At 34.1% G+C, this 25,943-nt stretch overlaps 2 protein-coding genes, 2 long non-coding RNA genes and 1 pseudogene across 5 annotated transcripts; all 5 read left to right on the top strand.

The window, feature by feature from the left end:
• Positions 1 to 1,216: 1,216 nt before the first annotated feature.
• Positions 1,217 to 1,574, top strand: LOC148071954 (uncharacterized). Its single transcript, XR_015712845.1, has 3 exons — positions 1,217 to 1,283; positions 1,349 to 1,398; positions 1,487 to 1,574. It is a non-coding gene; the product is annotated as an uncharacterized LOC148071954 (long non-coding RNA).
• Positions 1,575 to 3,902: 2,328 nt separating this feature from the next.
• On the top strand, positions 3,903 to 5,902 carry LOC148071953 (uncharacterized). The gene is given in 5 exon segments (XM_087798631.1): positions 3,903 to 3,945; positions 4,016 to 4,645; positions 5,496 to 5,603; positions 5,669 to 5,718; positions 5,807 to 5,902. Coding segments are annotated over 5 exon segments (927 nt in total).
• Positions 5,903 to 8,253: 2,351 nt separating this feature from the next.
• LOC148071952 (uncharacterized) lies at positions 8,254 to 10,565 on the top strand. Its single transcript, XM_087799644.1, has 5 exons — positions 8,254 to 8,296; positions 8,367 to 8,672; positions 8,740 to 9,027; positions 9,879 to 9,986; positions 10,052 to 10,565. Exons 1-5 carry the CDS (start codon positions 8,254 to 8,256, stop codon positions 10,186 to 10,188), a joined length of 882 nt encoding a protein of 293 aa, XP_087655770.1. The 3' UTR covers positions 10,189 to 10,565.
• A 3,872-nt stretch (positions 10,566 to 14,437) lies between these two features.
• LOC148071951 (uncharacterized) lies at positions 14,438 to 14,841 on the top strand. Its single transcript, XR_015712869.1, has 3 exons — positions 14,438 to 14,539; positions 14,606 to 14,646; positions 14,721 to 14,841. It is a non-coding gene; the product is annotated as an uncharacterized LOC148071951 (long non-coding RNA).
• A 6,291-nt stretch (positions 14,842 to 21,132) lies between these two features.
• On the top strand, positions 21,133 to 23,268 carry LOC148071950 (uncharacterized; annotated as a pseudogene). The gene is made up of 6 exons (XR_015712801.1): positions 21,133 to 21,175; positions 21,251 to 21,571; positions 21,646 to 21,915; positions 22,772 to 22,885; positions 22,952 to 22,992; positions 23,067 to 23,268. The product of XR_015712801.1 is annotated as an uncharacterized LOC148071950 (transcript).
• Positions 23,269 to 25,943: the final 2,675 nt, after the last annotated feature.

Here is a 25,943-nt window from a genome sequence, read left to right as displayed (position 1 = left end):
GATTTGTGATTAAGTGTTTGATTCTCTGATTATCAGACTATTCTATCTCTGCTGTCACTCCAGGATCCTCAGACAGTTCTGACTCTTCTGTCCAGAACCAACAACAAGAAAATGTAAACTCCTGTTTTCCACCTGAGAAGTTTCAATCCAGACCTGGTTCAGTTTACACTGAAGGAAATCATGAGTACGATTGTGGAGACGAGCACGAGGGACAGTCTAGGACCAAATGTGTCTACAGCTTCTTCATGAACATCAACCTCTCTGACGGTGGAGGATTATGGTCTGTCACCTCATGTGGAGAGAGATCTGATCCTGGACCTGCTGGTAGGAACTAATTTTTATGATTTTAAATTCATTATTTATTATTATTAATTTGAAGAGTCTGTCTTCTGTTGAGCAAGTCTACAAATACACTTTAATATACATGAAGAGATGAGATGAAGAGAACAGAGCGTCCTAAAATAATAAAATATTTTAATATTTTGATGGGTTAATAGTTGAACACAACATTCTTGGACTATAATAATATATTTTCCTTTAATACCAGGCAATAAAATATTTGAATTTTAAGTTCAATTTAAGTAATTTATTTTGCTACATATTTTTATTCGGCGGATATTATTTTGGTTTGGAATCTGTTACGTAATTTATTATTATGACTTTAATGTATTGCATTTAGAATTTTAATCGAACTTTTTCTGTGTTTGTTCTTGCTTGTGAAAGACGAACAATAATCTTTCAGTAAGTCTTTGTTTCACTTAATCTCCGGCAGTTATGAGGTTTTTTCTAAGAAACCTTAACATCATTTCTCTATAATATATTTTTTAAGAACCCATCAAGATCATGTTTTCTACAAGGTTGGTTGAAAAAATATGACATTATACAAACATATTTAATTGATTTCTGTTGACTATGCTGGACTTGTTAATGATTTTATTGTTATATTTTACTGTGCAATTATTCCAATTGTGATTATTACTTTTCAATTGTTTGAACTGTAAAACAAAATTCATTATTAAATTCCCTTCTGGATAGTTTATTGTCCAGATCATTCAAATATTCTCATTATTATTTCATCAATGTTCAACTGTCGATTATCACAGCAAATTGGCTTTTAGACATTTTCGAATTTGCATTGATGCAACTTTGTCATGAAATATGTTTAATAATTTAAGATGTGAGCGGATCGACGATCAACATCATTTTTGGGGGGATGGCTGCTGCTTTGACTGTTCAACTCACTGTGATCGTGATTCTCGTTTGTTTGATAAGCAAACACACAAGTAAGTGTTACAACAATTAGTTCAACATTTTAAATTGAGATTAAAATGTGACTTTTATTCTTCAGACATGGCTGAACTAGAAGAACACACTAGTGAGGATCATCAGAGTCACCTGGTAAGACCTGGAAAGATCCTGATGAACTCAAAGATGTTTTTGTGTTTAACATTTCTGAGTCAAACATTTTCTTCTTCATTCTCATGAGGGTTCCGAATATTCAGTGGCGTACTATACACTGGTCTACAGTGACAAGAATGATGACCAACAGAGGAGAAGAAAGACCAGGACGCCGGAGGAATAGTGTGTTTCACTTCCTACAAAAATGATTGAAATGGATTAGTTTTACCTGGAGATGTGTCGTCGACTCACTTCACCTCTGGACATTAACTGATTCACATATAAGATATTTATCATTTTAAAACTTATCTTTGTTTTTTTTTGTGAGACACTTGTTATATTTTGTAGAGGAGATGAATCATCTTTACCATGATGTAACTTACAAGATGGCATTCGTTTGTAAATGTACTCAGTTTGATATTTAAAATGTGTGATTTGATGTATATTTAGAGAAATAAGATTTGTCTATCAAAATATAAAAGGATACATAGTATTACACGTTGCTAGTTTGATCTCACATTGTCTTTGTTTGTCTGTTATTAGCTCATCTTCATCAAACCATTAAACGCTCATTTGTATCAACTTGGGAATCTGCGTGTTTCATCTCCGTGGTCAATAAAAACATATAACAGCTATAGCTACGTTACATATAATAAAAGGGTATTTCAGGTGTATTTTGATCCTTCGATCACCACCTCAGTTAAAGAATCAATAGTATGTATGTGAAGAAAGAAAAAAGAGGAGGAGCAGTGAATAGTGGGATACATCATCGAGAGAAATGGACAGAGAAGAAAAAAAAGTAGCAGAAGAGTGAAAGCTGCATGAATTTATAATTCTTTTTTAATTGTTGTATATTATTAAAAGACACAAAATCACTGATATTTTTCAATTTAGTATTGTGATCAATTAGGATGCCAATAGACAATTTTAGAAATACACTTTTACTTACGCAAAACAACAAAGTTTTTCATAATATTGTTTTTATTAAAATATCACTTAGTTTTGTATAACCATGAACAAAACATATCAATCAGATTAATCAAGTTATGTTTGTGTTTCAAGGAAAAGTCCTTATTTTTCTCCCTCTGTCTTGTAGTGGACAGTAGTGATGGATTAATGAAGCGTCACGATACAGCATCAGCTGCTTTATGCTGTATCATGACGCTGTTTCTTAAATTTGAAAGGCAACTAGTTGGCACTCAGTTTGAAAATGATGCCAAAATTTAATTGAATTTGAAATCTGAGACAAATATTGTAATGAAAAGAGTGACATATACTGTGCTTTTATATTAGGAGGCAACATGTGCACTTCAGTGATATTTGATTAAACATTGTTCATATTTTAATGGGTTCTGGTCATTTTATGAATAAACTAATTAAATAAAAAATGTATTTATATAGCCCCTTTAGGACATACAGTAGTAACAGAGAGCTTTATATATATGCAGAAATAAAACAAACCTTATTTAAAATGACACAGCTCATTAAACGGCAACTAATGTAAAACCGAACTCTCCTGCTCCACTTTATAAAGTTCTCCCCCGTCTGAAATCTTGGCGAACGAGAGGTTATGAGAGCGTAGTCCATTATGACATAATAATGGGTTATACTTCTCCTGCAGCAGCGAATAACGCCCTGCATATTCTTTCATGCAGAGTGGGCGTGGTTAAGGTAAACAAGATTTGATATCCAGAAAATAAGCATTTTCAGAAGCCAGGTCTTTAGATCATTTTCTAATTTTAAAATTTAAAAAAAAATAGAGTTTTATACAAACAGACAGATACTAATGACAACAATACAGGTCCAATATATATTTAAGAGATAACAAATCCAATAATACATTTTAAAAAAAGTTCTAACTTATAACTTAGTAAGTAAGAAATTGTAAAGTACTTTTCACAGACCAGGGTCACAAGGTACTTAAACGACAAAACAATACACACTTGAAAAAAAAAATTTTTATTAAAAAACTTCAAAACCTATAAATTAATCATGTTAAGAGTTAAAAGGCAACATCACATGAAAGCCTTTCAGTCTCACTAATGTTGATTTTTAATTATGTTGTTTAGAAATTGTTCTTTTTATTACCTTGGCTGAAAGAGGAGCTGACAAGATTTGGTTCACAGGCTCAGTGCAGGGATGAGAGAACCTGAGCCAGTGAAATACAGGAAATAATCTAAGAGTGGATTGTTTTTCACTGAGTGATGCATCTTAGTAGATTTGAACTATAGATTTGACTTGTGTGAAGCTGCAGCACTAACCACTGAACCCAAGCAAAAATAGTAAAGCAAGTATTTATAATGAATTATCAGTCTATGAACAAAAGCTTCTAAAACTCGTCTCAAGTAGGAAACACATGTTGATGTGTGAGACAAAGAGGTAAAGTTGTACGACTGAGTTTCCACTGTGAAATGAGGAAGTCTGGTTCTGGCTCCTCCTTCTATAGTTCAGAACTTCTTGTCTCGTCTCAGTGCTCTGCAGTGCTCAGAGGAACAACCAGAAGGATGGTGATCATTTTTGTCGTGCTGCTGCTCCTCAACCAAGCATGTGAGTAAACTTTGTTGTCTCACGACTGGAGTGAGTGTTGGAGTGGTTCAACTTTCTCTTCTTCTTTCAGACTGTAGAGAGAGTGTGATCGAGGAGAACAAGAGTGTGAGTCCAGGTGAAGACGTAACGTTGACTTGTGAGCTCAAGTCTTCAACTCGCTTGTATTGGACCAGACTGGTACCAGACAAGTTTCCAGTGTTTTTTAGTTCAAATTCTTATGACTCAAAGTATTTTGACATTAAAACAAAACAAGAAGAAAAAAAAATACTCCTTTCTCTCACAAAAGTGAAGAGAGAAGATACTGGTGTTTATGTCTGTGTGGAAGTTGATGAAGATCTCTGGATTCTTGTTAAACAAGTAATCCTCACAGTTGCAGGTAAACTATCTTTTTTTTAAATTGAACATAGACATTTGTGATTAACCACTGCTGTCACTCCAGGATCCTCAGACAGTTCTGACTCTTCTGTCCAGAACCAACAACAAGAAAATGTAACCTCCTGTTTTCCACCTGAGAAGTTTCAATCCAGACCTGGTTCAGTTTACACTGAAGGAAATCATGAGTACGATTGTGGAGACGAGCACGAGGGACAGTCGAGGACCAAATGTGTCTACAGCTTCTTCATGAACATCAGCCTCTCTGACGGCGGAGGATTATGGTCTGTCACCTCATGTGGAGAGAGATCTGATCCTGGACCTGCAGGTAGGAACTCATTTTATGATTTTAAATTCATTATTTGTTTTTATTATTTTGAATAGTCTGTCTTTTGTTGAGCAAGTCTATGAATACACTTTTATATACATGAAGAGATGAGATGAAGAGAACAGAGCGTCCTAAAAGAATAAAATATTTTAATATTTTGATGGGTTGAATATTTAATAAAAAATTCTTGGACCATAATAATATATTTTCCTTTTAAAACAGGCAATCAATTATTTGAATTTGAAGTTTATTTTTAGTAATTTATTCTGCTACATATTTTTATTCGACGGATATTATTTTGGTTTAGAATCCGTTAATTAATTCATGATTACGATTTTAATGTATTGAATTTAGAATTTGAATCCAACTTTCTCTCTTTTGTTCTTGCTTGTGAAAGACGAACAATCATCTTTCAGTAAGTCTTTGTTTCACTTAATCTCCGGCAGTTATGAGGTTTTTTTTAAGAAACCTTAAGATAATTTCTCTATAATACATTTTTTAAGAATCCATCAAGATCATGTTTTCTACAAGGTTGGTTAAAAAAAATATGACATTATACAAACATATTTAATTGATTTCTGTTGACTATGCTGGGCTTGTTTATGATTTTATTGTTATATTTTACTGTGCAATTATTCCTATTGTGATTATTACTTTTAAATAGTTTGAACTGTAAAACAAAATTCATTATTAAATTCCCTTCTGGATAGTTTATTGTCCAGATCATTCAAATATTCTCATTATTATTTCATCAATGTTCAACTGTCGATTATCACAGCAAATTGGCATTTAGAATTTTTTGAATTTGCATTGTTGCAACTTTGTCATGAAATATGTTTAATCATTTTAGATGTGAGCAGATCAACGAGCAACATAATTTTTGGGGGGATGGCTGCTGCTTTGACTGTTCAACTCACTGTGATCGTGATTCTTGTTTGTTTGATAAGCAAACCCACAAGTAAGTGTTACAACAATTAGTTCAACATTTTAAATTGAGATTAAAATGTGACTTTTACACTTCAGACATGGCTGAACTAGAACAACACACTAGTGAGGATCATCAGAGTCACCTGGTAAGATCTGGAAAGATCCTGATGAACTCAAAGATGTTTTTGTGTTTAACATTTCTGAGTCAAACATTTTCTTCTTCGTTCTCATGAGGGTTCGGAATATTCAGTGGCGTACTATACACTGGTCTACAGTGGCAAGAATGATGACCAACAGAGGAGAAGAAAGACCAGGACGCAGGAGGAATAGTGTGTTTGACTTCCTACAACAATGTTTGAAATGGATTAGTTTTACCTCGAGATGTGTCGTCGACTCACTTCACCTCTGGACATTAACTGATTCACATATAAGATATATATCGTTCTAAGAACTATATTTCATTTTTATTGTGAGACACTTGTTATATTTCATAGAGGAGATGAATCAACTTTACCATGATGTAACTTACAAGATGGCGTCCGTTTGTAAATTAACTTGATCAATTTGATATTTAAAATGTTTGATTTGATGCATATTTAGAGAAATAAGATTTGTAAATAAAGATATAAAATGATACATAGTATTACAGGCTGTTAGTTTTATCTCACATTGACTTTGTTTGTCTGTTATTAGCTCATCTTCATCAAACCATTAAACACTCATTTGTATCAACTTGAGAATCTGCATGTTTCGTCTCCCTGGTCTATAAAAACATATAACAGCTATAGCAATGTTTCATATATTAAAAGGGTATGTCAGTTATATATTGATCCTTTGATCACCACCTCAGTTAAAGGACCAATAGTATGTATGTGAAGAAGGAGAAAGCAGGAAAAGCAGTGAATTTTGGGATACATCATCGAGAGAAATGGACAGAGAAGAAAGAAAAGTAGCAGAAGAGTGAAAGCTGCATAAATTTACAGTTTTTTTTAATTGTTGTATATTCTTAAAAGACACAAAATCACTGATGATATTTTTCAATTTAGTATCGTGATCAATTAGGATGCAAATATACATTTTTAGAAATACATTTTTACTTATTCAAAACAACAAAGTTTTATAAATATTGTTTTTATTAAAATATCGCTTAGTTTTGTATAACCATGAACAAAACATGGCAATCAGATTAAGTTATGTTTGCGTTTCAAGGAAAAGTCCTTGTTTTTGTCCCTCGGTCTTGTAGTGGACAGTAGTGATGGATTATTGAAGCGTCATGATACAGCATCAGCTGCTTTATGCTGTATCATGACGCTGTTTCTTAAATTTGAAATGTAACTAGATGACACTCTCAGTTTGAAAGTGATGCCAAATTTCATTGAATTTGAAATCTGAGACAAATATTGTAATGAAAAGAGTGACATCTACTGTGCTTCTATACTAGGAGGCAACATCTGCACTTCAGTGTGACATCGTCCGATATTTGACTAAACATTGTCCAGATTTTAATTTGTTCTGGTCATTTTATGAATAAACTAATAATATAAAAATCTTTATTTATATAGCCCCTTTAGGACATACAGTAGTAACAGAGACCTTTATTTAGTTAGCAGAAATAAAACAAACCTTATTTAAAATGACGCAGCTCATTAAACGGCAACTAATATAAAACCCAACTCTCCTGCTCCACTTTATAAAGTTCTCCCCCGTCTGAAATCTTGGCGAAAGAGAGGTTACGAGAGCGTAGTCCATTATGACATAATAATGGGTTACACTCCTCCTGCAGCAGCGAATAACGCCCTGCATCTTCTTTCATGCAGAGTGGGCGTGGTTATTGTAAACAAGATACCATCTCTAGAAAATAGGTGTTTTCAGAAGCAGGTCTGAAGATCATTTTCTAAAGTAAAGGTTTCAATAAAAATAGAGTTTTATACAAACAGATAGATACTAATGAGAACAATCAAAGTCCAAGATCTATTTGAGAGATACTTAAATCAACATATTAGTTGACCTTTGAGAAAAGCACAATAATAACAATGAAATAGTTAACGAAAATGATTTCCATGAGGTATTAAAATTACACATTTGAACAAAATCCAATAATAAATAGAAAACAAAGTTCTAACTTCTAACAAAGTAAGTAATTGTAAAGTACCTTTCACAGACCAGGGTCACAAGGTACTTAAACGACAGTTGAAAATAAATATTATATTATTTCACTAATGTTGATGTTCAAAAATATTGTTTAGAAATTGTTATTTTTATTACCTTGGCTGAAAGAGGAGCTGAGAAAATATGGTTCACAGGCTCAGTGCAGGGATGAGAGAACCTGAGCCAGTGAAATACAGGAAATAGTCTAAGAGTGGATTGTTTTTCACTGAGTGATGCATCTTAGTCGACTTGAACTATATATTCTACTTCGGTAAAGCTGCAGCACTAACCACTGCACCCAAGCAAAGATAGTAAGACACGTATTTATAATGATTTATTAGTCTATGAACAAAAGCTTCTAAAACTCGTCTCAAGTAGGAAACACATGTTGTTGTGTGAGACAAAGAGGTAAAGTTGTACGACTGAGTTTCCACTGTGAAATGAGGAAGTCTGGTTCTGGCTCCTCCCTCTATAGTTCAGAACTTCTTGTCTCGTCTCAGTGCTCTGCAGTGCTCAGAGGAACAACCAGAAGGATGGTGATCATTTTTGTCGTGCTGCTGCTCCTCAACCAAGCATGTGAGTAAACTTTGTTGTCTCATGACTGGAGTGAGTGTTGGAGTGGTTCAACTTTCTCTTCTTCTTTCAGACTGTAGCGAGAGTGTGATCGAGGAGAACAAGGGTGTGAGTCCAGGTGAAGACGTAACGTTGACTTGTGAGCACAAGTATTTAACTCACTTGCATTGGACCAGACTGGTACCAGACAAGTTTCCAGTGTTTTTTAGTTCAAATCCTTACGACCAAAAGTATTATAACATTAAAACAAAAAAAGAAGAAAGCAAATTATTCCTCTCTCTAACAAAAGTGAAGAGAGAAGACACTGGTGTTTACGTCTGTGTGGAAGTTGTTGACGATTTCTGGATTCTTGTTAAACAAACAATCCTCACAGTTGCAGGTAAACAACTTTGTTTTTTACTGAACATTGAGATTTGTGATTAAGTGTTTGATTCTCTGACTATCAGACTCTTCTACCTCTGCTGTCACTCCAGGATCCTCAGACAGTTCTGACTCTTCTGTCCAGAACCAACAACAAGAAAATGTAACCTCCTGTTTTCCACCTGAGAAGTTTCAATCCAGACCTGGTTCAGTTTACACTGAAGGAAATCATGAGTACGATTGTGGAGACGAGCACGAGGGACAGTCGAGGACCAAATGTGTCTACAGCTTCTTCATGAACATCAGCCTCTCTGACGGCAGAGGATTATGGTCTGTCACCTCATGTGGAGAGAGATCTGATCCTGGACCTGCAGGTAGGAACTCATTTTATGATTTTAAATTCATTACTTGTTTTTATTATTTTTGAATAGTCTGTTTTTTGATGAGCAAGGCTATGAATACACTTTTATATACATGAAGAAATGAGATGAAGAGAACAGAGCGTCCTAAAAGAATAAAATATTTTAATATTTTGATGGGTTGAATATTTAATAAAAAATTATTGGACCATAATAATATATTTTCCTTTTAAAACAGGCAATCAATTATTTGAATTTGAAGTTTATTTTTAGTAATTTATTCTGCTACATATTTTTATTCGACGGATATTATTTTGGTTTAGAATCCGTTAATTAATTCATGATTACGATTTTAATGTATTGAATTTAGAATTTGAATCCAACTTTCTCTCTTTTGTTCTTGCTTGTGAAAGACGAACAATCATCTTTCATTAAGTCTTTGTTTCACTTAATCTCCGGCAGTTATGAGGTTTTTTTTAAGAAACCTTAAGATAATTTCTCTATAATACATTTTTTAAGAATCCATCAAGATCATGTTTTCTACAAGGTTGGTTAAAAGAAATATGACATTATACAAACATATTTAATTGATTTCTGTTGACTATGCTGGACTTGTTTATGATTTTATTGTTATATTTTACTGTGCAATTATTCCTATTGTGATTATTACTTTTAAATAGTTTGAACTGTAAAACAAAATTCATTATTAAATTCCCTTCTGGATAGTTTATTGTCCATATCATTCAAATATTCTCATTATTATTTTATCAATGTTCAACTGTCGATTATCACAGCAAATTGGCTTTTAGAATTTTTTGAATTTGCATTGTTGCAACTTTGTCATGAAATATGTTTAATAATTTTAGATGTGAGCGGATCCACGAGCAACATCATTTTTGGGGGGATGGCTGCTGCTTTGACTGTTCAACTCACTGTGATCGTGATTCTCGTTTGTTTGATAAGCAAACCCACAAGTAAGTGTTACAACAATTAGTTCAACATTTTAAATTGAGATTAAAATGTGACTTGTATTCTTCAGACATGGCTGAACTAGAACAACACACTAGTGAGGATCATCAGAGTCACCTGGTAAGATCTGGAAAGATCCTGATGAACTCAAAGATGTTTTTGTGTTTAACATTTCTGAGTCAAACATTTTCTTCTTCGTTCTCATGAGGGTTCCGAATATTCAGTGGCGTACTATACACTGGTCTACAGTGACAAGAATGATGACCAACAGAGGAGAAGAAAGACCAGGACGCAGGAGGAATAGTGTGTTTGACTTCCTACAACAATGTTTGAAATGGATTAGTTTTACCTGGAGATGTGTCGTCGACTCACTTCACCTCTGGACATTAACTGATTCACATATAAGATATTTATCGTTCTAAGAACTATATTTCATTTTTATTGTGAAATACTTGTTATATTTCATAGAGGAGATGAATCAACTTTACCATGATGTAACTTACAAGATGGCGTCCGTTTGTAAATTAACTTGATCAATTTGATATTTAAAATGTTTGATTTGATGTATATTTAGAGAAATAAGATTTGTAAATAAAAATATAAAATGATACATAGTATTACAGGCTGTTAGTTTTATCTCACATTGTCTTTGTTTGTCTGTTATTAGCTCATCTTCATCAAACCATTAAACGCTCATTTGTATCAACTTGAGAATCTGCATGTTTCGTCTCTGTGGTCTATAAAAACATATAACAGCTATAGCTACGTAACATTTAATAAAAGTTTATTTCAGTTATATATTGATCCTTCGATCACCACCTTAAGTAAAGAACCAATAGTATGTATGTGAAGAAGGAGAAAAGAGGAGGAGCAGTGAATTGTGGGATACATCATCGAGATAAATGGACAGTGAAGAAAGAAATGTAGTAGCAAGAGTGAAAACTGCATGATTTACAAGTTTTGTTTATTTGTTATATATATCTTCTTAAATGAAAAACGACACAAAATCACTGATTATATTTTTCAATCAAGTGTTGTGATAAATTAGGATGCTAAGATACATTTTTATTTATACAAAACAACATAGATTTTCGTAATATTATTTTTATTAAATTATATTTTAGTTTTGTATAACCATGAACAGAACATATCAATCATTTTAATTAAGTTATGTTTGTGTTTCAAGGAAAATCCCTTGTTTTTGTCCCTCTGTCTTGTAGTGGACAGTAGTGATGGATTAATGAGGCGTCATGATACAGCATCAGCTGCTTTATGCTGTATCATGACGCTGTTTCTTAATTTTGAAAGGCAACTAGATGGAACTCTAAGTTTGAAAATGATGCCAAATTTAATTAAATTTGAAATCCGGGACAAATATTGTAATGAAAAGAGTGACATCTAGTGTGCTTTACTACTAGGAACCAGCATCTGCACTTTAGTGTGACATCGTTGGTTCCAGATTTTCATTCCGTCTAGTCATTTTATGAATAAACTAATCAAATAAAAATGTTTATTTATATAGAACCTTTAGGACATACAGTAGTTACAGAGAGCTTTATATATTATATATTTATATTATTAAACAATTTCCCAAAGGAGACCTCCTGACGGATCAATAAAGTTTTACCTTACCTTATATAAACAGACATAAAACAAACCTTATTTAAAATGACGCAGCCCATTAAACGGCAACTAATATAAAACCCAACTCTCCTGCTCCACTTTATAAAGTTCTCCCCCGTCTGAAATCTTGGCGAACGAGAGGTTACGAGAGCGTAGTCCATTATGACATAATAATGGGCTACACTCCTCCTGCAGCAGCGAATAACGCCCTGCATCTTCTTTCATGCAGAGTGGGCGTTGTTATGGTAAACAAGATACCATCTCCAGAAAATGAGTATTTTCCGTAAGCAGGTCTGACGATCATTTTCTAAAGTAAAGGTTTCAATAAAAATAGAGTTTTATACAAACAGACAGATACTAATGAGAACAATAGACGTCCAAGATCTAGTAAAGAGATACTTAAATCAACATATTAGTTGACCTTTGAAAAAAGCACAATAATAACAATTAAATAGTCCACGGCAATATGATTTCCATGAGGTATTAAAATCTCACATTTGAGTAAAATCCAACAGTAAAAAGAAAACAAAGTGGTATCTTGGTAAGTTTAATTGTAAAGTACCTTTCACAGACCAGGGTCACAAGGTACTTAAACGACAAAACAATACACAGTTGAAAATAAATATGAATTAAAAAACTTCAGAACCTATAAATAAATCCCATTAAGAGTTAAAATGCAACATCACATGAAAACCGAAAACCTGTCAGTCTCACTAATGTTGATGTTCAAAAATATTGTTTAGAAATTGTTCTTTTTATTACCTTGGCTGAAAGAGGAGCTGAGAAAATTTGGTTCACAGGCTCAGTGCAGGGATGAGAGAACCTGAGCCAGTGAAATACAGGAAATAGTCTAAGAATGGATTGTTTTTCTCTAAGTGACGAATCTTAGTCGACTTGAACTATAGATTCTACTTGTGTGAAGCTGCAGCACTAACCACTGCACTCAAGTAAAGATAGTAAGACACGTATTTATAATGATTTATTAGTCTAAGAAACAAAAGCTTCTAAAACTCGTCTCAAGTAGGAAACACATGTTGATGTTTGAGACAAAGAGGTAAAGTTGTACAACTGAGTTTCGACTGTGAAATGAGGAAGTCTGGTTCTGGCTCCTCCCTCTATAGTTCAGAACTTCTTGTCTCGTCTCAGTGCTCTGCAGTGCTCAGAGGAACAACCAGAAGGATGGTGATCATTTTTGTCGTGCTGCTGCTCCTCAACCAAGCATGTGAGTAAACTTTGTTGTCTCACGACTGGAGTGAGTGTTGGAGTGGTTCAACTTTCTCTTCTTCTTTCAGACTGTAGAGAGAGTGTGATCGAGGAGAACAAGAGTGTGAGTCCAGGTGAAGACGTAACGTTGACTTGTGAGCTCAAGTCTTCAACTCGCTTGTATTGGACCAGACTGGTACCAGACAAGTTTCCAGTGTTTTTTAGTTCAAATCCTTACAACCCAAAGTATTATAATATTGAAACAAAAAAAGAAGAAAAAAAATTAGTCATTAATCTCACAAAAGTGAAGAGAGAAGACACTGGTGTTTACGTCTGTGTGGGAGTTGTTGAAGATCTCTGGATTCTTGTTAAACAAACAATCCTCACAGTTGCAGGTAAACTATCTTTTTTTTTAGTTTTACATAGAGATTTGTGATTAAGTGTTTGATTCTCTGACTATCAGAATCTTCTACCACTGCTGTCACTCCAGGATCCTCAGACAGTTCTGACTCTTCTGTCCAGAACCAACAACAAGAAAATGTAACCTCCTGTTTTCCACCTGAGAAGTTTCAATCCAGACCTGGTTCAGTTTACACTGAAGGAAATCATGAGTACGATTGTGGAGACGAGCACGAGGGACAGTCGAGGACCAAATGTGTCTACAGCTTCTTCATGAACATCAGCCTCTCTGACGGTGGAGGATTATGGTCTGTCACCTCATGTGGAGAGAGATCTGATCCTGGACCTGCAGGTAGGAACTCATTTTATGATTTTAAATTCATTATTTGTTTTTATTAATTTGAAGAGTCTGTCTACTGTTAAGCAAGACTATGAATACACTTTTATATACATGAAGAGATGAGATGAAGAAAACAGAGCGTCCTAAAATGATAAAATATTTTAATATTTTGATGGGTTAAATATTTAATAAAAAAAATCTTGGACCTTAATAATATATTTTCCTTTTAAAACAGGCAATCAATTATTTGAATTTCAAGTTTAATTTTAGTAATTTATTCTGCTACATATTTTTATTAGACGGATATTATTTTGGTTTAGAATCCGTTAATTAATTTATTATTACGACTTAAATGTAGTGAATTTAGAATTTTATTCCAACTTTTTCTCTGTTGTTTTTGCTTGTGAAAGACGAACAATAATCTTTCAGTAAGTCTTAGTTTCACCAAATCTCCGGCAGTTATCAGTTTTTTTTTAAGAAACCTTAAGATAATTTTTCTATAATAAATAATTTAAGACTCCATCAAGATCATGTTTTCTACAAGGCTGCCTTATAAAAAAATAACACTATACAAACATATTTAATTGATTTCTGTTGAATATGCTGAACTTGTTAATGATTTTATTGTTATATTTTACTGTGCAATTATTCCTATTGTAATTATTACTTTTCAATTGTTTGAGCTGTAAAACAAAATGCATAATTAAATTCCCTTCTGGAAAGTTGATTCTCCAGATCATTCAAATATTCTCATTATTATTTAAATAATTTTCAACTGTCGATTATGACAGAAAATCAGCTTTTCGAATTTTACGAATTTACATTCATGCAACTTTGTCATGAAATATGTATTAAATAATTCTATTTTATTCCTAACAGGTCATACTTGTGCTTCAGTGACGAACATCATCTCTCTCTCAGTGATGGCAGCAGCTTTGAGCGTTAGTCTGGTGGTCATAATCTTTCTACTGTATTCAAACAAGAAACTGAAGAGTAGGTTTTGCAACATGAGTAACTGTCTTTTGATAATGAAACATTAAAACACTGTCGTTCATTCAGATGCAGCAACAGTGCAAACATCATCAAGCTGTGGTCAACAGGTCAGCTTCTCATTCTCCTCCAACAGATCTGAGTCGTACAGAACCATTGAGTCTGTGTGTCGTCTCTGTTTCAGGATGATTCAGTGATTTACTCGACACCCGTTCATTTGAAGAAGACGCCTCGAGAGAAGAAGAGAGTGAAGACGAGAACAGAAGCGTGTGTGTACGCCTCAGTCAGGACTGACAACTGATAAACTTTTATTTTCCAACTTAATTATTTCTCTTTTTTCCTTCTGATTAATTTGTCTTTTTTAAATAAAGCATTCAACTCCTTTTTGTGGTTTATTCAATTCTTGCAAGTAATGAAGATGTGATAAATAATTTAACAGAACCATGTCATTGTTTAATGATAGCAACTAGTGTGACTTTAATGTGTTATCAATATTTTAACGTGACTCAATAACTAAGTATCAACTAGTGATGGGTTGATGAGGCATCATGAAGCAGCTGATACTGTATCATTCTACACTTTGAAAGGCGACTAGAGGGAACTCTCAGAACAAAAAGATACAACGTTTAATTGAGTTAGTAGAACTAATTTCAAGCAGAGAGTGACATCTAGTGGACTTTCAAAACAGCTGATGCAGTATCATGATGCCTCATCTACCTATTACTAGTATCAGCTTATAAAGCTTCATGAAGCCTCATGATAAGAGTCCACTAATTGTAACACTCTACTCTTAGATTGAGTATTTAACACCCCCCACCCACGCTACTTTTAATTTGAGGCTTCATGAAGTTTCATCATCCCATCCTGTCTCTCTTGTCTCCTGCTCCTCAAATCACGCCCTAGTAGAAGAACTCACATTTCTCCGATCCTTAAATATCTTCGCTGGCTGCCAGTTTCTTTCAGGATCAACTTTACAATTCTGGTTCTTACTTTCAGAGCTATTCATGTTCAGGCTCCTCCTTACATCAGTGAGCTGATCCAGCCTTACATCCGGGGTCGGGCTTTAAGGTCTGTGGATCAGAATCGGCTGATAGTCGCACATGGTTCAGGACCAGAGGAGAGAAATCCTTCTTCCTCTCCCTCTGCGTTTGATGGATCTACTGACTCTTCAAGAAACATCTCAAGACAATTTTATACGTGCAGACTTTTCCTTGATTTTCTGAGACTCCTGTGTTGGTTGTCTTGACATTTTGAGTATATATCTTATTGTGTATTGTTTTGATTGTTTAAGCACTTTGTGACCCTGGTCTGGAAAAGCGCTCTAAAAATATAAATTACTTACTAACTTACAACACAACTATTAAGTTACATTTTTGAAAATTAATTTTGAGGTTGGTTTCTCGAACCCATGAATATAGGCGTAGCGTTCTTCTCTCACAGTCCCACATATTATCATAAAAGGATTTGACACCAAAATATAGCTTAAAAAAAATGTCAAACCCACTGCAACACCACCAGTTTCCACTGTGAAATCAGGAAGTCTGGTTCTGGCTCCTCCCTCTATAGTTCAGAACTTCTTGTCTCGTCTCAGTGCTCTGCAGTGCTCAGAGGAACAACCAGAAGGATAGTGATCATTTTTGTCGTGCTGCTGCTCCTCAACCAAGCATGTGAGTAAACTTTGTTATCTCACGACTGGAGTGAGTGTTGGAGTGGTTCAACTTTCTCTTCTTCTTTCAGACTGTAGCGAGAGTGTGATCGAGGAGAACAAGAGTGTGAGTCCAGGTGAAGACGTAACGTTGACTTGTGAGCGCAAGTCTTCAAATCCCTTGTATTGGACCAGACTGCTACCAGACAAGTTTCCATTTTTTTTTAGTTCAAATTCTAATGATCGAAATTATTCTCACATTGAAACAAAAAAAACAGGAAATAAATTAATCCTTTCTTTAACAAAAGTGAAGAGAGAATACACTGGTGTTTGCATCTGTGTGGAAGTTGTTGTAGATTTCTGGAAACTTGTTAAACAAACAATCCTCACAGTTGCACGTAAACTATCTTGTTTTTTAATTGAACTTAGAGATTTATGATTATCTGACTATCAGACTCTTCTACCACTGCTGTCACTCCAGGATCCTCAGACAGTTCTGACTCTTCTGTCAAGAACCAACAACAAGTTGCAAATGAAGGGAAGAAAGAACAGAATAGATGAAAATGTGTGACAGGAAACCCCATCTTAACTTCCTGTTGATTGTGTTAGATATTTTCACTTTTTAACGTCGCTTATCTTTAAGAAATACCACAAGTACTTTGCTTGTAATGACTTTTTTAAATTAAGTAAACATCTTATTTACTTAAAATGAACAATATAAACACATATTTATACAGAAAACAAATCTGAATTTCAAGTGAATGCACCAGCTTTTTATTTCCCCTTTAAAATGAAAATACATTTTTAAATCCAAGGATTCTTAAAAGAAAAAATGTATACGTTGCTTTTTGTGTTTGACCAAGATAAACTAAACTAAATATAGTGTAGGGTGGCTGGACTCTGTCTGAGATACAGTGAGGAGCTTCGACGTTCTGGACACACTCAGAGTAGAACCGCTGCTCCTCCAACATGGTGAGAAATCAGTTGAGAAATAGTTTAATGACACCTTGGTGATGTACCATGGGCATGTTCAACTTTGAGGAAGCCCCATTTGAAAGACTGTGTCTCTCATTTTAACTTGGCAGAAAAGGAAGGAAGAGGTCTGGGTCTCTTTGTATCTGTCGCTGCCCCCGGTTTCCCTTTAAATTCTTGTTTTTTATTTTTTTTTCTCATATGCATTTTGAATGTCTCTGTGTTTGATATCAATGATGTGATTTCATTTTTCAAATAAAAAGCTGTAAAAATACTCGTTTTAATGTGGTTTGATATAATCTACAGTCTAACAAAGAGACCTCTAACAACAAGCAGAGTGAAAGCACAACGTTCATCAACATCAATATAGTTATTGCTAGTCGAGTCCCAGCATGCTTTGCAATGACCTTATAAGCTCCTGTTATATGTTTGCTACAATGGCTACTATGCTAGATGTTGCTACAATATAGCGGGAGATTCTGCCGGCAGCCAGGGACTTCATTTGAAACATAAACTGGACCACTTTAAAAAATATATAGATTGCTAAAGCAAAACTATTCAAAGCCAGTTAATACTGGGAAGTACTTGGAAAAACAAAAAGTGTAAATTGAACTGCTAAAATAAGTTCAAAACTAGATACTAAGTATCACAAAGGTGAGAAACTGTTCTGCAGAAGTTCAGTGCCTTTGTTGTGAAGTTTCCACCGACATATGAAAGTCAAGAAGAGACCAATCAGTCCGTCCTGTGACTGGCTCCTCCTCGTAGATCAGTCACTTCTTATCTGGTCTCAGTCTCAACAGAGCTCAGATGAACAAGGAAGGATGTTGATCGAAGCGATCTTGCTGTTGATCTTCAACCAAGCGTGTGAGTAAACTTTATTCTCTCTCTAAAGGAGTTTTAGAAATTTATCTCAGAGTTTTATCTTCTGTCTCTGTTCAGACTGTTACGAAGGTACCATCGTGGAAGAAAAGATTGTGAGTCCTGGTGAAGATGTCAGGTTTGCTTGTGAGCGAAGTAAGGTCCCAAACTTGGTTTGGATCAGACTGGGACGGAACAACTCTCTCAATGTTTTTGGAGGATCAGGATTTAAAAATATTGATCTTTCTCACATTCAAACTGAATCCTTAAAAACAGATGGACTCACTCGCCTGAGCCTCCATCTCTCTAAAGTAAAGGCAGACGATACTGCAGTTTTTATCTGTTTGTCAACAACTGGAAACAAATGGAATATTTTTAAGCGTGTAGAGCTGACAGTTAAAGGTGGGTTCATTTTTCATCTTTTAAATCACAAAAAAACAAACACAAAAATAACATTTGTCCTCCTGACATCTGTAGATGCATCTAAACAAGTCAACCCAGAGATCTGTCCTCCTCCCCGCCTAACTCGAGACAATGTAACCTCCTGTTTTCCACCTGAGAAGTTTCAATCCAGACCTGGTTCAGTTTACACTGAAGGAAATCATGAGTACGATTGTGGAGACGAGAACGAGGGACAGTCGAGGACCAAATGTGTCTACAGCTTCTTCATGAACATCAGCCTCTCTGACGGTGGAGGATTATGGTCTGTCACCTCATGTGGAGAGAGATCTGATCCTGGACCTGCAGGTAAGAATTTAAATAACTATTTTTAAATCAACATATTAACCACTTATATTTGAATACAATGTTTAAATTTCCGACTCATCCCAAAATAAATTATAAATAATTATTATTACCTTTTTTATAATATGAAATGAAGATAAATATCGATTCACAGTTTCGTCTTTCTCCATAATTTATACATTTATTTTATTTTAATTATATTGATTGTGTTTAATATAATCATTTTAACGTATTTTTAATTGAATAACGGAGCAATGACATAATGAAATAGTGAAATTAATTTGCAAATATTTCCACAAAATGTTTTTTATTTTTTTATTTGATATATTGCTTAAATTTAACTCATTCATTATTTCACTGCAATGAATATTACAATGTGAATAATAAACAAATGTCATTCTTGTATTTAAAATTAAATCTCATCTCATAGACTCATTATTTTGATGTTTGATTAATATATTTAAAATATATATTTATTGCTAGTATGCAATCATTAGGGTGGAGCCTATCCCAGCTCCTTAGGGTGAGAGGCATGAGGCACCTTGCACATGTCACAAAGAAAAACAATTATTCATATAAAAACTCTCACCTTTGGGCAATTCAGAGTGCCAACACAGAAAGGATGCAGATTGCCTCAAGTTGGAATCTAACCGGCAACCTTCTGGCAGTGAGGCGGTAGAGTTAGCTACGTCTCTTTATATGACATCATTAGTGATGATTTCACTAAACTTGACCGGTTTGTGTTTCATTAAGAAATTAAATAATGAAAGTGTTGATGCTTGTTTCACTCATTGATCAAATAAACCATGAATTTAAGATATAAATATTTAATTTCAACTGTTTTGTTTCTTAACAGCAGACGAGAGCGAGACAAGTAGAAACATCATTTATTTAGGAGCAGCTGCTGCTGTAACCAATCTTCTTATTTTGATGTTGATTCTGGTTTGTGTGACCAACAACACAGAACAAACTAGTGGTAAGAAACAAAGTCACAGTTGAATGTAAAAGGAGTTATGTCTTAACATCTTTTTGTTGTCTTTCCTTAGATCTAGAAATGATCAGTCATGTGATGTACACGGTCTGCAGTGACAAGAATGCTGTGCAAATGAAGGGAAGAAAGAACAGACCACAGCAGGAATAGATGAAAATGTGTGACAGGAAACCTCATCTTAACTTCCTGTTGATTCTGTTAGCAATGTTCACTTCTTAGCGTCTCTTATCTTTAAGAAATACCACAAGTACTTTGCTTGAATTAACTTTTTAAAATTAAGTAAACACCCTTTTTACTTAAAATGAACAATATAAACACATATTTATACAAAAAAAAATCTGAATTTATAGTTAATGCACCAGCTTTTTATTTCCCCTTTGAAATGCAAATACATTTTTTAAATCCGAGGATTCTTAAAAGAAAAAATGTATACGTTGCTTTTTGTGTTTGATCAAGATAAACTAAACTAAATATAGTGTAAGATGGCTGGACTCTCTCTGAGATACAGTGAGGAGCTTCGCATTCTGGACACACTTGTAGAACCGCTGCTCCTCCAACATGGGGAGAAATAGTTTTATGACACCTTGGTGATGTACCATGGGCCTGTCCAACTGTGAGGAAGCCAAGGGTCCGACCTGTAACACATTTAAAAGACTGTCTCTCTCATTTTAACTTGGCAGAAAAGGAAGGAAGAGCTCTGGGTCTCTCTGTATCAGTCGCTGCCCCCGATTTCCCTTTAAATACTTGTTTTTTAGTTTTTTCTTGTATGCATTTTGAATGTATCTGTGTTGGATATCAATGATGTGATTTCATTTTTTAAATAAAAAACTGTAAAAAATACTCGGTTTAACGTGGTTTAATATAATCTACAGTCTAACAAAGAGACCTCTAACAACAAGCAGAGTGAAAGCACAACATTCATCAACATCAATATAGTTATTGCTGGTCGAGTCCCAGCATGCTTTGCAATGACCTTATAAGCTCCTGTTATATGTTTACTACAATAGCTACTATGCTAGATGTTGCTAGAATATAGCGGGAGGTTCTGCCGGCAGCCAGGGACTTCATTTGAAACATAAACTGGACCACTTTCTAAACATATAAATTGCTAAAGCAAAACTATTCAAAGCCAGTTAATACTGGGAAGTACTTGGAAAAACAAAAAGTGTAAATTGAACTGCTAAAATAAGTTTAAAACCAGATACTAAGTATCACAAAGGTGAGAAACCTTTCTGCAGAAGTTCAGTGCCTTTGTTGTGAAGTTTCCACCGACATATGAAAGTCAAGAAGAGACCAATCAGTCCGTCCTGTGACTGGCTCCTCCTCGTAGATCAGTCACTTCTTATCTGGTCTCAGTCTCAACAGAGCTCAGATGAACAAGGAAGGATGTTGATCGAAGCGATCTTGCTGTTGATCTTCAACCAAGCGTGTGAGTAAACTTTAATCTCTCTCTAAAGGAGTTTTAGAGATTTATCTCAGAGTTTTATCTTCTGTCTCTGTTCAGACTGTAACATAGGTACCATCGTGGAAGAAAAGATTGTGAGTCCTGGTGAAGATGTCAGGTTTGCTTGTGAGCGAAGTAATGTCCCAAACTTGTTTTGGATCAGACTGGGACGGTACAACTCATTCAATGTTTTTGGAGGATCAGGATTTAAAAATATACATCTTTCTCACATTCAAACTAATTGCTCAAAAACAGATGGACTCACTCACCTGAGCCTCCATCTCTCTAAAGTAAAGGCAGACGATACTGCAGTTTTTATCTGTTTGTCAACAATTGGAAAACGATGGAATATTTTTAAGCGTGTAGAGCTGACAGTTAAAGGTGGGTTCATTTTTCATCTTTTAATCACAAAAAAACAAACACAAAAATAACATTTGTCCTCCTGACATCTGTAGATGCATCTAAACAAGTCAACCCAGAGATCTGTCCTCCTCCCCGCCTAACTCGAGACAATGTAACCTCTTGTTTTTCACCTGAGAAGTTTCAATCCAGACCTGGTTCAGTTTACACTGAAGGAACTCATGAGTACGATTGTGGAGACGAGCACGAGGGACAGTCGAGGATCAAATGTGTCTAAAGCTTCTTCATGAACATCAGCCTCTCTGACGGTGAAGGATTATGGTCTGTCACCTCATGTGGAGAGAGATCAGATCCTGGACCTGCAGGTAGGATTTTAAATTCATTAGTTATTGTTATTATTTTGAAGAGTCTGTCTTCTGTTGAGCAAGACCATGAATACACTTTTATATACATGAAGAGATGAGATGAAGGTAACAGAGCGTCCTAAAATAATAAAATATTTTAATATTTTGATGGGTTAAATATTTAATTAAAAAATGATTGGACCATAATAATATATTTTCCTTTTAAAACAGGCAATCAATTATTTGAATTTCAAGTTTAATTTTAGTAATTTATTCTGCTACATATTTTTATTCTTCGGATATTATTTTGGTTTGGAATCTGTTACGTTATTTATTATTATGACTTTAATGTATTGCATTTAGAATTTTAATCCAACTTAATCTGTGTTTGTTCTTGCTTGTGAAAGACGAACAATCGTCTTTCACTAAGTCTTTGTTTCACTTAATCTCCGGCAGTTATGAATTCTTTTTTAAGAAACCTTAAGATAATTTATCTATAATAAATAATTTAAGACTCCATCAAGATCAAGTTTTCTACAAGGTTGCCTTATAAAAAAAAATACATTTTAAAAACATATTTAATTGATTTCTGTTGAATATGCTGAACTTTTTTAATGATTTTATTGTTATATTTTATTGTGCAATTATTCCTATTGTGATTATTACTTTATAATTGTTTGAACTGTAAACAAAATGCATAATTAAATTCCCTTCTGGATAGTTTTTTGTCCATATCATTCAAATATTCTCATTATTATTTAAATAATGTTCAACTGTCGATTATGACAGAAAATCGGCTTTTCGAATTTTTCGAATTTACATTCATGCAACTTTGTCATGAAATATGTATTAAATAATTATATTTTATTCGCAACAGGTCATACTTTTGAATCAGTGACGAACATCATATCTCTCTCAGTGATGGCAGCAGCTTTGAGCGTTAGTCTGGTGGTCATAATCTTTCTACTGTATTCAAACAAGAAACTGAAGAGTAGGTTTTGCAACATGAGTAACTGTCTTTTGATAATGAAACATTAAAACACTGTCGTTCATTCAGATGCAGCAACAGTGCAAACATCATCAAGCTGTGGTCAACAGGTCAGCTTCTCATTCTCCTCCAACAGATCTGAGTCGTACAGAACCATTGAGTCTGTGTGTCGTCTCTGTTTCAGGATGATTCAGTGATTTACTCGACACCCGTTCATTTGAAGAAGACGCCTCGAGAGAAGAAGAGAGTGAAGACGAGAACAGAAGCGTGTGTGTACGCCTCAGTCAGGACTGACAACTGATAAACTTTTATTTTCCCACTTAATCCATTTCTCTTTTTTTTCCTGCTGATTTATTTGTCTTTTTTAAATAAAGCATTCAACTCCTTTTTGTGGTTTATTTTCTACTTGCAACTAATGAATATGTAATAAATAATTTAACAGAACCATGTCATTGTTGAATGATAGCAACAAGTGTGACTTTAATGTGTTATCAATATTTTAACATGACTCAACAACTCTACAGCTTCTTCATGAACATCAGCCTCTCTGACGGCGGAGGATTATGGTCTGTCACCTCAGGTAGAGAGAGATCTGATCCTGGACCTGCTGGTAGGAACTAATTTTATGATTTTAAACTCATTAGTTATTGTTATTATTTTGAAGAGTCTGTCTACTGTTGAGCAAATCTATAAATAAACTTTTATATACATGAAGAGATGAGATGAAGAGAACAGTGCGTCCTAAAAGAATAAAATATTTTAATATTTCGATGGGTTAAATATTTAATAAAAAAATTCTTGAACCATAATAATATATTTCTCTTTTAAAACAGGCAACCAATTATTTGAATTTCAAGTTTAATTTTAGTAATTTATTCTGCTACATTTTTTTATTCTACGGATATTATTTTGGTTTAGAATCCGTTAATTAATTTATTATTACGACTTTAATGTATTGAATTTAGAATTTTAATCCAACTTTCTCTCTGTTGTTCTTGCTTGTGAAAGACGAACAATCATCTTTCAGTAAGTCTTTGTTTCAGTTAATCTCCGGCAGTTATGAGTTTTTTTCTAAGAAACCTTAAGATAATTTCTCTATAATACATTTTTTAAGAATCCATCAAGATCATGTTTTCTACAAGGTTGCTTAAAAAAAATATGACATTATACAAACATATTTAATTGATTTCTGTTGACTATGCTGGACTTGTTTATGATTTTATTGTTATATTTTACTGTGCAATTATTCCTATTGTTATTATTACTTTTAAATAGTTTGAACTGTAAAACAAAATTCATTATTAAATTCCCTTCTGGATAGTTTATAGTCCAGATCATTCAAATATTCTCATTATTATTTCATCAATGTTCAACTGTCGATTATGACAGCAAATTGGCTTTTAGAATTTTTTGAATTTGCATTGTTGCAACTTTGTCATGAAATAAGTTTAATAATTTTAGATGTGAGCGGATCCACGAGCAACATCATTTTTGGGGGGATGGCTGCTGCTTTGACTGTTCAACTCACTGTGATCGTGATTCTCGTTTGTTTGATAAGCAAACCCACAAGTAAGTGTTACAACAATTAGTTCAACATTTTAAATTGAGATTAAAATGTGACTTTTATTCTTCAGACATGGCTGAACTAGAAGAACACACTAGTGAGGATCATCAGAGTCACCTGGTAAGATCTGGAAAGATCCTGATGAACTCAAAGATGTTTTTGTGTTTAACATTTCTGAGTCAAACATTTTCTTCTTCGTTCTCATGAGGGTTCGGAATATTCAGTGGCGTACTATACACTGGTCTACAGTGACAAGAATGATGACCAACAGAGGAGAAGAAAGACCAGGACGCCGGAGGAATAGTGTGTTTGACTTCCAACAACAATGTTTGAAATGGATTAGTTTTACCTCGAGATGTGTCGTCGACTCACTTCACCTCTGGACATTAACTGATTCACATATAAGATATTTATCATTTTAAGACTTATCTTTGTTTTTTTTTGTGAGACACTTGTTATATTTTGTAGAGGAGATGAATCATCTTTACCATGATGTAACTTACAAGATGGCATTCGTTTGTAAATGTACTCAGTTTGATATTTAAAATGTGTGATTTGATGTATATTTAGAGAAATAAGATTTGTAAATCAAAATATAAAAGGATACATAGTATTACACATTGCTAGTTTGATCTCACATTGTCTTTGTTTGTCTGTTATTAGCTCATCTTCATCAAACCATTAAACGCTCATTTGTATCAACTTGAGAATCTGCGTGTTTCATCTCCGTCGTCAATAAAAACATATAACATCTATAGCTACGTTACATATAATAAAAGGGTATTTCAGGTGTATTTTGATCCTTCGATCACCACCTCAGTTAAAGGACCAATAGTATGTATGTGAAGAAGGAGAAAGCAGGAGGAGCAGTGAATAGTGGGATACATCATCGAGAGAAATGGACAGAGAAGAAAGAAAAGTAGCAGAAGAGTGAAAGCTGCATGAATTTATATTTATTTTTTAATTGTTGTATATTATTAAAAGACACAAAATCACTGATATTTTTCAATTTAGTATTGTGATCAATTAGGATGCCAATATACAATTTTAGAAATACACTTTTACTTACACAAAACAACAAAGTTTTTCATAATATTGTTTTTATTAAAATATCACTTAGTTTTGTATAACCATGAACAAAACATATCAATCAGATTAATCAAGTTATGTTTGTGTTTCAATGAAAATTCCTTGTTTTTCTCCCTCTGTCTTGTAGTGGACAGTAGTGATGGGTTACAGAAGCGTCACGATACAGCATCAGCTGCTTTATGCTGTATCATAACGCTGTTTCTTAAATTTGAAAGGCAACTAGTTGGCACTCTCAGTTTGAAAATGATGCCAAAATTTAATTGAATTTGAAATATGAGACAAATATTGTAATGAAAAGAGTGACATATACTGTGCTTTTATATTAGGAGGCAACATGTGCACTTCAGTGATATTTGACTAAACATTGTTCATATTTTAATGCGTTCTGGTCATTTTATGAATAAACTA

The sequence above is a fragment of the Callionymus lyra genome, chromosome 9 (assembly GCF_982586985.1).
Source record: "Callionymus lyra chromosome 9, fCalLyr1.hap1.1, whole genome shotgun sequence".
Classification (NCBI taxonomy): domain Eukaryota; kingdom Metazoa; phylum Chordata; class Actinopteri; order Syngnathiformes; family Callionymidae; genus Callionymus; species Callionymus lyra.
The sequence above is the reverse complement of the archived record's forward strand: the minus strand, read 5'-3'. Positions and strand labels throughout refer to the sequence as shown.

Excerpts from the sequence above, each read along its gene's own strand:
- LOC148071952 (XM_087799644.1), top strand. The coding sequence starts at position 8,254 with ATGGTGATCATTTTTGTCGTGCTGCTGCTCCTCAACCAAGCAT. Across the intron at positions 8,297-8,366 it reads GCTGCTCCTCAACCAAGCAT|ACTGTAGCGAGAGTGTGATC; the intron begins GTGAGTAAACTT and ends TTCTTCTTTCAG. Across the intron at positions 9,028-9,878 it reads ATCTGATCCTGGACCTGCAG|ATGTGAGCGGATCCACGAGC; the intron begins GTAGGAACTCAT and ends TAATAATTTTAG.